The 13010-nt window shown below is 48.3% G+C and overlaps 1 protein-coding gene across 1 annotated transcript in view; it reads right to left on the bottom strand.

The window, feature by feature from the left end:
- Window positions 1-13010, bottom strand: part of SLCO2B1 (solute carrier organic anion transporter family member 2B1) — a 63574-nt gene that overhangs the window by 13922 nt on the left and 36642 nt on the right. Inside the window, exons 8-9 of the mRNA XM_074816582.1 lie at window positions 7916-8024; window positions 939-1103 (exon numbers count right to left, since the gene is read on the bottom strand). Coding sequence (XP_074672683.1) covers window positions 939-1103; window positions 7916-8024 — 274 coding nt within the window. The remainder of the gene's footprint in view (window positions 1-938; window positions 1104-7915; window positions 8025-13010) is intronic.

Raw genomic sequence — 13010 nt, forward strand, 5'->3', positions numbered from 1 at the left:
GAGTAAATCAAGCCTGGGAACAACTCAGCGGGTCACACCGGCGGAGGACACCACCGCTTCAGCATTTAACCTTTCTGCCTGTATTTAGCCTGGGTTGCTGGGCTTTACCAGTCTGCTCTGCTCACTTTCTTCGGATTTATTTGTTGCAGACTTCAGGAGTCTCTTTCTCCGAGGACGCATGCTGTTTGTTCAAAAATATATTTAAAATACTTCTGTGTCTAGTTCTCTGAACTCTCGAACTGATTGCAAGGGCTTTATTGTTCATATATTTTTATTATCATGACAAGTTCGCACAGGGAGACCTCAGCCCCAGACAGGACTTTCCGGACATTGCAATACAAGCAAAAGCAATCTAATCTCATAAGCACATATCCTGCTTAACACTTACTCCTTTCCTTCTTAATGATACCAACAGCAAGCAATTAGTCCAACTGGTACAAGCAATTAGACTAACTATAGCAAACATTTTGAAGAGTTTAAGCATGATTATAACACCAACCTGACCAGCCTCTTGCTGTCAAGTGTCTTCAAAACGCATGCATACACTACTGCAGTTTTTAATTTTATTTACTACCTACTTTTTTAAAGACCTTTAACCTGATGATTGATGTAAGTAATCCTGGCTACAGAAATGTGCACAATTCACTTCTGATGTTTCTTTGTTCCGTTGATGCAATGAGTTGGTTTCCTCTCCTTGATTACAGTGAACAGCTTTAGATAACAAACATTTCTCCAGGTCTTAAAAGATTTTATTCCAGCAAGCTCAGGCTACAATGTAAAGGAAGGAAGGTTGCTGAGAAATCACATCTCATGCCACGTCTGCCTGTAGGTAATGGAAGGAGAGTGGCCGCTCCAGAGGAAGAGCTGCTTCTTAGTAATCTCTAGATTAATTTCTAAGAGGTGCTCAAAATCTGGCAAGCCTTGGCAGCAACACTTACCGATGATCATGTTGGCCAAGGACGCCGTGAGGGAGAACTGTCTCTCTAGGAACTTCCCCATGAACGTTGCTAAACCAGCAACCATGGCAGAGAGGTTGACCTGAGCCAGCACCACCAGCAGGAAGACGGGATGACGCAGGTTCCTCAACAGGACCAGAGGAAAGTCTGAAAGGAAAAGGGGAAACCTGTTGCATACAAAGGAGGTGTATGGCAAAATATTAATCCATGGAAAGTGGAAAAACCTTGAATCTTCCTACATTTTTTTGTGAAGAATTAACTCTTTAGGAATGGTGAACTATTCTGAAAGTTTTGTTTACAAAAGGGCAGAATGTGTGCTTTCAGGATTTATCATTTCAGGGCTTGATTGCCTGACCATTTGGATATTAAAAAGTCAGGATGAAACATCAGGGCATTGCAAAAATTAAACACCTGAAAACCGCAAAACAGGGAGAGAGAGGGAAGGCGATGACCCCTCATCCCCCCTGCCTCAGGAACCAGCCATGGGATGGTGAATCAACAGCAGAAGTTAGTTGTTGAAAAAGATGAAGAAAAAAAGTAGGGCTTTCAGTGTAAAGCATGTCCAGCCTCAAAGTGAACGTCAGAAGAGAGCAACTCCTCTCTGGACATGTCCCATCCCTGCAGAGCTCACATCTGTATCTATTAATCCTTTTGATTTGCTGCTAAGGTCAGTCACGCTTAATTTCTGTGGAAGCCCGTGCATCTGAGATGGGAACTGCTCTAAACACACGTGCACACAGGCAGCGTATAAAGGGTCTGTGCCAGCGCAGTGGGAAACTGCTGGAGGTGGAGGTGGAGGTGGAGGTGGAGGTGGAGGTGGAGGAGAGGAGAGGAGAGGAGAGGAGAGGAGAGGAGAGGAGAGGAGAGGAGAGGAGAGGAGAGGAGAGGAGAGGAGAGGAGAGGAGAGGAGAGGAGAGGAGAGGAGAGGAGAGGAGAGGAGAGGAGAGGAGAGGAGAGGAGAGGAGAGGAGAGGAGAGGAGAGGAGAGGAGAGGAGAGGAGAGGAGAGGAGAGGAGAGGAGAGGAGAGGAGAGGAGAGGAGAGGAGAGGAGAGGAGAGGAGAGGAGAGGAGAGGAGAGAGGAGATTTTCAGTTGGAAGGTACCTACAATGATCTAGTCCAACTGTCTGGCCACTTCAGGGCTGACCAAAAGTTAAAGTATGTTACTAAGAGCATTGTCCAAATGCCTCTTAAACACTGACAGGTGTGGGGCATCGACCACCTCTCTAGGAAGCCTGTTCCAGTGTTTGACCACCCTCTCGGTAAAGAAATGCTTCCTAAGTAAACTCTAAATGAAGCATCTTGACCCAAGAAAATTGATATTTTGCATCAACACTTGGGTGATGTGCTCAAGCGATCCTGAACATCTGCTAACGCAGAGGACAAATCTGGTGCCTTCTGCAGCGATACCTCCTGCTGAGCTCTTCTTCAGAGCTGCCAAGGCCTTATGATGCCGTAGGAGAAATGCAGGTGGCTCTGCAATACTTTTTGAGCCTCAGCTGAACCTCTGTAAATACTGTCTGTATCTCCTGAGAGCAAAATGGAAACCTGCATGTCTTCTGCCCACCACCCGCGGGCTGAGGGCTGCAGCACTGGGTGATTACAGGGGTTGTTACAAACACACAAGGCCGGAGTCAACGCGGCCTCGGTTCCTTTCCCTGAAGCTTTCTGGCAGAGCCTCCGCTACAACAAATATGAAAGTAGCTGGGAAGTCATTAAAAGTTAATTTATTTGTTTGCTTTGGTTGCAATTTCAATGCCCTTTTTGTTTCAATCATAAAAATGTATTTTTTGATTACAGGCAAGAAGCACTCCAGCAAATTCCCCTGTGGCTGAACCCTTACTGCTCGAGAAAAAGATATCTTCAGCCTGCTCAGCAAAGACAGCTGCCCCACTCCCAGTGCCTCGGGACTCGGGATGCCCGATGCTGACACCCGCCAGCTGGGAGGCTGCAGTTCTCCAGCCCGGAGCGACTTCTCCTTTGTGCACATTCCAAACGCAGTTTCTGCTCATGCTTTTGCTCCCCCCTCCACCATCACCTCCCCCTGCGCTCTTCCCGCGCTTGCAGCACGCAAGCAAAGGGCGTGCATTAGGGCAACTACCAGACAAACAGATGATAAGTTTCTCAGATGAGGGCTCTGAAAGCCAATATGCTGAAGCAAAGATAAGGAATTAACAGGGAGGATTAATGCAAGGACCTGCTGTAAGTTAATAGTGTTAATTCTTAGCAGCTCATAAACAATCGAAACATCTTTATATCTGTTCCAACACAGAGGCACTGGGAGATTGCAGCGGGGAGAACTATCTGGTGCTTGTCTGGGAGTCGCCCCAAGCTCTGTATTTGTTTTAGCTGTCCTAAAAAGTTATGTGAAGAGCAAAGGTCCCTCCGTGGATGCGAGAGGGTCCCCTATATACACAAGCAAAGCTCTCAGTCATGGGAATATTGTCCCTCCAGCTCAGCACTCTGCTCTCAGGGTTAGGCAAGCAGCTAAAGACGTTGGGAAGCAGTAAACGCAGGGCACCAGAGAGGGCCCAAGCATGCAAGACAAGTTCAAGGACCCTGAAATGCCAACATGGTGGGCAGCTGGGAGACTAGCAGTCAACCAGAGAGGGAATGAGCTGCGATGGTATCTCTGCACTAGACCAAGGTGAACCCCAAAGAGGGGAGGTGGTTTTGCTCTTCAGTATCCATAGAGGTCCTGCTTTTTGAAGATATTCCTGCCTAGTTTACATACTGGAATATCTCAGACATATTGCAAATATGAAACCTCCACTGTCTTGCTGAAAGAGCTAATCCAGCCTTTTGTGGGAGGTAGTAGGAATCTTTCACCAAAAAGTTTTCTTTTCCCTAGAGTTCTTTGGTCTTTTCAATCAACCTACACCCCCTCTACCACCCCGGATCAGCACTATAAAACTAAAACAGCGAGCAGGTATCCCACTTCATGGTGGGAGGCAGCAAGATTGCCATCCTCTGCAATCACCATCTCATTCCTAATTCGATCTTCCTTACAACTCTAGAGAAGAAGAAGGGCAGATAACAAAAGCAAGTAGAAAATTTAAAATAATGATAAAAAATATCCTTGAAACCATCTTTAGGCACCGTAGAGAAACAAACAAGTCACAAGCTCAGTGTTTTAATTGCTTTGAGGATCACCTTTAATGGATTAATTCCCAGTATGTGCAACAGAAGCTGCACATCCTCCCAGGTGTTTTCAACAGAAGCCTAGAAATTAGCAATGGAAATTACTTCAGGCTAGCTAAATCCTACTTTCTTGATTACTGTGAGCAGGTCCAATGCCTGCAAAAGGAGCATTTTGTGTGTACGAGGAGCAGGGTGCAACCCAATGTCACGCAGAGCATCTGTGCAAGAGCCAAGATCATTCCCTACAGTGTTTTGACTTTCCTACTTTTGAATAATTCCAGCAAGTGGAGCCTGCTCCCTTCTTGGGTAATTGACCTCATTGTTTGGAAATGTCCCCAGTGCTTTGCCTCGGTATTTATCCTGTACACAGCTCCATCCTGTTATTGCTGATTGTGGATGGAAAAGCTCTTCCTGTCCTTGAAGCAGAGCTCCCAGGGCTTTGCAGTCTGCTCTCTGCTCATCACACCTTGCCCCAGAAAGAATTAAAGCCCAGTGGCTTCCAGAGAAATGGAGAACATGAAGCACCTCATGGGATGGGCTCTAACTCATCCTCTTTTTGTTCCAAGTAAACTGCAAAAATTCCTGCAAGCCTTATTTTGCTCTGAGTTATCTCCATGTGCACTGAAGCAACAGAACAAATGACAAAACGCATTTCCTTCTCCATAATCATGCTTCATTTTGCATCATTTAAGCTGAAATAAGTGACTAAACAGCATTTCTGAACATCTTCCTCCTCCATGTCATCTTAATAATTTAAGGCTTGCCTCTGCCAAGCCCTTAAGGAAATGATGAACTCTTAAAGGCACTCTTCAGCCTTACTCTGCTCAAGGAGCAGCCTCAAGCACTTTGCTGAACCGCAGCCTACCCAGGCAGTGCCTTTCTCACCCGGAGTTTCCCCCAGGCTTGGGCCAGGTTTGCAGCCATTCCACATGGTGGCCCACATGAAGTTCGAGGCTAGTTTGCAAAAGGCTTTAACACTAGTGATGAAGCAGTTATCCAAGTGTTGACTCAACTGACTCCAACCCCAAGTGCTTTGTTTGGGCAGACCCAACTCCAAAGGTGCAAAGGATCTTCTAACTGAAAGTGGATGAAGAGCTGTAGATGAGCCAAATAACAAAGCACGGCCCTAATCTCCAGGGCCATTTACAACCTACCTGAGGTATTCGAACACCTCAAGTGTGTTCAGACACCTCAAACAGAGGGAGGACTTAAGAGGAACATGGGAGGAACAGGACTGAAGTATCACGTGGAAAAATCTGATATCTTGTGCAGTCCCTGTTTGATCCAGTCCCTGCTGGTATCCTAATGCTTTCCTTCATCCCATCCCCAACAGGGGGTCCATAGTCATCAGTGACCTTCATCCCACCCTGAACAGGGGGTCCATGGCCATCAGTGACCTTCATCCCACCCCGAACACGGGGTCCATAGTCATCAGTGACCTTCATCTCATCCTGAACAGGGGGTCCATAGCCATCAGTGACTTTCATCCCACCCCCAACAGGGAACCCATAGCTATCAACGACCTTCATCCCACCCTGAACAGGAGACCCATCGCCATCAACGCTGGGCAGGTCTGGGGCTGCCTGTCCCAGGGACAGCACTGAAGTACCAGGCAGCTCTGGGGAGGGGACCATCTGTAAAAGTTCCCCTTGAGATCCAGATGAACCAGCAAGAAGATGAGGTCAAATCCACTTCTTGCCAATAGCCATCATCAGCATTAGGCTTAGTCCCTTCCCCATAAAATTAATATATTTTTTACAAGCAAAAAAAACCTGTGAGTGTAAGACTGAATTAATATACAGGCTGCTATTTCTCTTGTAAGATATTATAGGAATCTGCTTTGTGTCGTTCCTGCTGGTGGATTGGCACTGCTCATCTCCTAAATGCCCATCTCCTGCCTTTCTGTGGAGTGGGCTCCTGCTACACACGCTGCATGCAGAGATCCCAGATGCAATCAGAAAAACCAAAGAGGTACAACTCAAAGATTTCGCAGCACAATCCCATCAGTTCCAGCCTGCTGAGAGCAGCAAAATGGGACCCCTCTCCTTCAGGAGCCAGGTCATCTTTTTGTACTGGAGTGTGGTGTAAAAAAGGCTCACTATGAACATGGTACAGGGGCCAGATTGTCCTACAGCATTTCTCCATCACATGTATCTCTTTTTAAACAACAGAAGGTATAAAATTGCAAGCTGATTCAGGCTGGAAAATCTCCAAACACTGATAAATTATCATATAGAAAAGAATAGTAAAAATAGAGAGAAAAGAATGCCTGGTGACAGACCGAAGAAACAAAATAAACAGGAGAGTCACAAATGGGAGATAAAATTCTCCTTCCAGTGACCTGTAGATGAGATAGCACTAAAGTCTTCAGACTTCACCCAAATGGTCCCCATCTACACCATCACACATTAGCTACCATCCAGTTTCTGGCTCTAAAACCAGTTTTGTAATTAGAAATCACGGTGATTTCAGCAAGATGGCTCTTCTGACAGAAAATACAGACACTTCATTTTTTTCAGAATTGGGCTTTAGGGCATAAATTCTCAGAAATAATGAATTTATTAGCACAGCTCCCGCAGCCCTGACAACAGCAGACCTGATGCAAGCCCCGAGCCAAACCTGCAGCTCGAGCAGAGGTAAGATATTTCCTCCTCTCACCCAGGAGCAGGGAGCTCATTTTTATTCATTTATCAGAGGCAAAGAGCAGAGTGTCGGTGTGAAAATCCCATCTGAGCGCTATAAATCTGCTCCCACGCAATCACTTCCATCACGCGGGTTTTCTAAATGACAGTGCAACAAGGTCAGCAGGGGAATAAACCCCCGTCTTGCTCCTCTAATTTAGCATGAGGCTAGTGAGCAAATGGTGCAACCAGCAGAATAAAAACCTGCCCACGCTTGTCTGGCTGTGCCTGCCCTGCCCTGACCTTAATAAAACAGAGAATTTACAATAAATTAAAGGGATAATATTCAGGAAATATGGAGGAAGCTGACATGCATTGACTTCAGGGGGTCACTTTTCTTAAGTAATTGCCAAAGTACAGAGTATTTCCTTCAAAAAACCCAACCCTGAGCAGTCTGAGCTACAGACGAAAGCCCAGCTGATTCCCTTCAGCACAAAGAGCCTGCTCGTTTCTAAACAAGCTAATTGCACTGGATTAAGATCATCCTGTACAAACACGCCTCTGATTTTAATTGCTCAGACCCTGGCTCCAGGAAGCGCCGACCATCCTTGGTGGGACAGGGAGGGCAGCTTGGCTCGGATATTGTCACCAGCCTTGAAAGAGGGGCTCTGAGAAGGTTTTGGGGGACAAAAAGCTGCCAGTCCTGCTGGGGGTCTGATTCTTGCTATGACCTGGGAGCTGAGCAATAGCAGCTGGGTGCACCCAAGCTGCAAACCCCCCTCTAACAGAGTGGGTCTTCCCCTTCCCATGGCTCTGCTCCGGGCTCACACCTTGCACCCCTCTTTCCTGTCTGGCTTCGGGCTCCAATGAGGTTTTGACCTGTTTGCCACTGCCCAGATGAGCCATAAAGCCCCACAACATTGAGAACTACCAACCCCAGGTGTTTTGATCAGCCTGAGGTGGAGCAGGGTAGCCTGGACTTGATGGCAAGCATCTGCTGTGAGCAGAAGAGATCTGCAGATCTAATTAAACCCAGCAGAACACCTAAGTTGCATCTTGAGGGCTTACCTAGGAGGTAGCTGAGCACAGGGAGGAACATCCCTTTTTCTTACCAGCATTGCAACCTGCCCCTTGCCAGGATAAATGTTTGTGCAAGCAGAGAAACCCTGTACGTGGGAGGCAGGGGATGCACGCACTTACGTTTGATGAACTGGGTTAGAGAGAGGCTTTGCACGTGTTCGGATCTCGACCTGAGCTGGCTGAGCACATCCTTGCTCTTCTTGCTGCTGCTCTCCTTCCCACTCGCCACCTGGGGACAGACGAGAGGCTGTCTGCACCGACCATGCCAAAGTTTCCACTCAACTCACTTTTTCTCTCCCGAATCATAACAGAGAGCAGCCCGTGCTTCTTGCAGACAGAATTTGCAATGTTTCTGGGTTTAGCCAGCACTGTGCGTGCCCAGCGTGGGTTGTGACGGGCGGATGTCCTCCTGCCCATGGCTGCTGCTCTGTGTCCGCACTGTCGGGTCAAAGATGGGGCTGACAGCATCCTCGCAGATGTCTGCGCTACAGGGATAAGAGCCAACTTTCCTCTCTTTCCCAACAGTAATGAATCACATTTAAATAAATACCGAGCTGGGCCATTACCCAGGTACAGCACATGTGAATAAGTGTGTTCAGCTCACATGAATTTGGAAATTCAGCTCATGTGAATATGGAAATTCAGGGGGTGTAAGCCTTTTCATCAGGAAAGATGGATACCCTTGGGGAGATGCTTTTCTTCCCCAGAAAGTCTGTTTTGCCCCTGTTTTCAGGGAAAGCAGGCGCAGGAACCCAAGGAGCGATGCACCTAGACCTCCACCCCCAGCAGATTTGGACACTGGTTTTGGGTGGAGGATGAGCATTTCCCTGTGTCTCCGTGTGTACCGTAACAAGCTGCTGTGCAGGTGCCTTTGCCCCTGTTACCAGCAAGGAGAGTGGGCAGCAACTGGAGAGGGGAAAGATCCAGGCAAAGAGGGGGTCTGGGATGGAGATAAAATATTTTTCACCTCCTAAGCTGAGAGGGGTTGACCCAGAGCCACCTGAAGCAGGGATGTACAGGGGGGCATGGGGAACAGATGCAAACCCCTCACCTCTCCCAGCCCCTTCCCATTCTTCTCCTGCTCCTGGAAATCCCAGCTGAATTCTAGCAACCTCTATTCTCTTTAATGCTTTTAATTTCTTTTATTCACTGCACAGCAGCAGTATAAAAGGGACATCCTCTCCCATCCTGGTCCACAGAAGGGAACAGATCCTGCAGCTCCCTCTCCTTGTTCCTTCTCTATTCAGGGGAGCAACACTTTGCAGCTGAAGGTCAGATAGGTCCAAGCCTCTCTGCTTAATATAGCCTCAGCTGGTGCTTACAGCTCTGTGGGACACTAACCCAGGTGCTGGCAGGATCCGTGCCCCCACTGTCACACTGCCGCTGCTCAAAAGCAAAGCGGTGCTGGCAGAAGAGGAGGGGTGGAAGATGAAGGGCTTGGATCACCTGAGGTCCATCCCAGCCTCATTAGATGACTGCATGCCCAAGGCAAGTGTCCAACATCCCACCAGCAAGCAGGAGGCCAAGGGAGGGGAGGATTTCTTGGATGTCCATCCCATCCCCTATTCTGCAGGCTTTTAGGGGAATCACTGGATGGAGGGCGTTAATTAGATTAGATGTGTTACTATACGTGTGTAATAGCAGAAAGTGTTCTGTGGGAGTATGGTTTTCATGGGAAACCACAGCATATTTTTAGTCAGAAGGACAGAGCCAGCAGCCCCGTCCCTGACATCCCACATCAGCTCAGCAACAATGCTGTTGCAACTCTTGACACAAATTTAATATGAGTCAGACAAATGAGTTAATTCAACAGAAATTAGATGGTCTTAATTCACAGAAAGAACTGGACAGCTCTTTGGCTAAAATAATCTCTTTTTCTTTGAAACTATGACTGATTATTAAACATCGGAGAGGTCAAAATGCCCCGTGCTGTGGATGCCATGATCCCTTTTTGAAGAGCCTCTACAAGGCAAAAGTGATAAAACTTCTTTTGTGGTTTTTATTGCTAGAGTTCAGGGTTTAATACATTTTTTCAAATGCAAAGATAAAATCCAGCTTCCTTTCACTTTTCAATTAGGTTACAGGGTCTTTTCTCTCTGCTCTTAACTGCAGTGTTTTCCAAAAATACTTTCAAGCTGTTACTGACTGTGGCTTTCTCAGCAACCAGCTGTTTGTACTTTGGAGAGTTAACAGTCTTCTGGACACTGTCTGCACATCCGAAAAAAAAAAAAAAACCAACCCCAAATCCCCCAAAATTCCTCAGTCCAGGATGCCTCTGCGTGAGCGTGACCCTTGCAAGCGGGACATTTCTGTGCGCATCTGCTGGCTTAGCACCCACCCGAGGAGCAGCTGCTGTCTGCACATGGAGCAAAGCCCTTGAGAAGGAGGAAAACTCCTCTCTACATGCCGGCTTGGTCCCCTGATCTATTTTTTTGCTGCCTGAAAGGATCAGGAAATGCATTCCTCTGGGATGAAACAGGCACGTTCACACGCAGGGGAAGCAAGCTGCGGAGGGACCGGCACAAATCCTGCCTGCTGACTGCGGGCAGGGAGGTGAACGATGCTGGCTCTGCCATCAGAGATGCTCAAGCCCTGCTGATGATGCTGTCCTCCTGCCGCAGGGGATTTTAGCATTACTCAGAGCAGATGATTTGGCAAGCCAGAGTCGGTAGGTGCAATAACACAGGCTGGTTGCTCAGCACTACCCCGGCCATCTGCCGCAGCATCATGCCAAGGAAAAACAAAAATATGTGAGCAACATCTTGCAAAATGCCCCCCACGCTTGGATTTTCCAGGTTCCTTAAAGGACTTAAATTTCCTGGTTGCACATCCCCTAGTGAATGGGCTCTTGATGCATCTCATGTTTTTGCAACGGGATTTTATCTATTGCCGTCACTTCAAGCGTGGTGGGGAGAGGGAGGAAGCAAATAGGCTTTTGAGGAAGGAGAATGAAACTCCCTCACGCTTTGCATTAGGAAGAGTACCCCTAACCTGACCTCAGCCTGGGGAAAGCCCCCGTTTCCCTGCACGGACGTGAACACCTCAGGTATGACTGAGCAGGGCTGAGCCCTGGACTTGCTAGGAAGGAAAGGCAAATGAAGGCAGCTTGCCTACGAGCCAGGCTCCTGCTTTCACCCTCCTGCTATTGCACCTGTGAGAAGGGCAGCCAGAGGTGCTGGTGGTCTTGTTTTATTCCAATACACCACTGGAAAAAGGGATAAATGACCTTCTCCATGACAGAGGGGTTTTCCTTGCTTAATCTGAGGCTTCTGCAGAGTTTCCCTCTGGCTGTGTGGAACCTGGCGCTCCCAGCTCAGTGAAAAATAAGGTCAGAGAAGGTATTTTCATATTAAACAAACTAAATGTAAAACCTCATAGCTTGAAAAAAGAATTCTTTTCCTTCTGACAAGGTCATGCTCCTTACAAACACTTCATTATGCCTCTTCCAGCAAGTGTAGGTCCCACCAGGGGCCCTATTTCCTCGAATGTTAAAATAACCAGCCAGCAGGCACCTTGCTCACCTAAATGGGATGATTATTTTTAGCCGCTGTTTGCGCCTGCTTTAAAGCTCCCTGGAGAAAATCTGAAGGTAGGGACCAGCCCATTCCTGTAACATGCCAGTGGCACCACCACGCCCTGCCCCTTGGCCCCCAGTTACTCCCCAGATAATGCCCTGTCTAGACTGGGTTTGCTGGTGCTTTAGGAGCTTTAATGAGGCAGCCTCAGAGCATCGCAGCCCCAGGAACAAAGGTTTCCAGACAAAGACTTAGATTTCCCTGCTCCTGCTCTTTAACCTTTCCCCATTAACTGATAACCCAAATTGGAGCAGGCATTTAAGAGAGTTCCCCATCAGTTATTTTCATTTCAGCTTTTCGTGTGCACTGGAAGCGCACCAGGTCGCTGCTGAATAAACGTGGGAGGATTTGGATAAATGCAGGCAATCTGTCCCAAGACAGAAACTGGAGAAGTTATTTTTCGCTTCCCCAGCGCTGTTGCACAATGTCTCTGCCTGCACAGAAGGGTCGAGTTGCTGCCCCAGCACCGTCCCACCACCCTGGACCTGCGACCTCCTCTGGGACCCCTGGGGACAACTCCAGACAGAGCTGTCAGCTGCTTACACCCTGAAAATACCCTCCACGGGCTGGGAAGTCCCTAGCAACCCTAGAGAAGGGCAGAAGGCTCCTTGCAGGCTCAGGCATGCTGGTGCAATCCTGTGATGTAGCCGAGAGCAGCACCGGCATCCATGGGGTATCCTCAGGGCAGGGCAGGAGAGGTCCCATCTGCATTTTAGCCCCAGGAGCTTCTCCTCATCACAAACCTTCTGCTTCAGGACTGGAGGGACAGGTGTTGCCTGGACCTTGCCAAGCAATGCCACCTCCAGCAGCAACGCTGATTCCCAAACATTTGAGATGGACATATGTAGCCAGGACACAAACACATCCTTTTCAAGGTTTCTCCACGCCTGCAGGCCTCTCCTGCCACTGTGCACCAGGTGCTTTTTAGGATGAAACAAGTTGATCCAGCCTGCACGCTGTGGTCCTAAACTTGCTGGCTCCTCACTGCACAGCTTGAGGTACTGCCCAGATAGATGGGTTTGCCCTGGGAAATGGGGGGTGACTTCTTAACCCTCTGCTTTGCCACATACATCTCCTCCAGGACGGAGCTGCACGTCCAGCTCAGCATTCCCCCCTTTCCTCAAGTGTCTGCTCCGATTATCCAGCAGGACAATTGAAAGTAAAATCCAGAGATATTGTACAGATGACAGGGGATATGTTCCCCATCAGAAAAACCCGGCAGAAGCACTTTGCAGGGCCACCACAGAGCCGTCAAGTTGCTGCATGCCCTGAGCACTCCCACAGTTCACGTCTCTCCAGCCCCGCTGTGAAACAGCTCCAGAAATCCACCTCCTCTGTTCTGCAAAGGATTTCACCTCCTAGCCTCTGCCAGGCTCTCCATCCCAGCCCACAGGAGATGACCTTGCTCCTTCCACCTCCCCCATTGGCAACATCAAGGAAGAAGCATGGTTCCTTTCCACCTCATTTGTGCATTTCTCCCAGCTGAAGTGCCACACATGAAGCTTTGAGATCACAGAATCACTGAATGGTTTGGGTTGGGAGGGACCTTAAAGACCATTCAGTTCCACCCCTCTGCCATGGGCAGGGCCACCTTCCACTAGCCCAGGTTGCCCAAAGCCCCATCCAACCTGGCCTTGAAC

This window comes from Strix aluco, chromosome 2 (assembly GCF_031877795.1).
Source record: "Strix aluco isolate bStrAlu1 chromosome 2, bStrAlu1.hap1, whole genome shotgun sequence".
Lineage (NCBI taxonomy): Eukaryota > Metazoa > Chordata > Aves > Strigiformes > Strigidae > Strix > Strix aluco.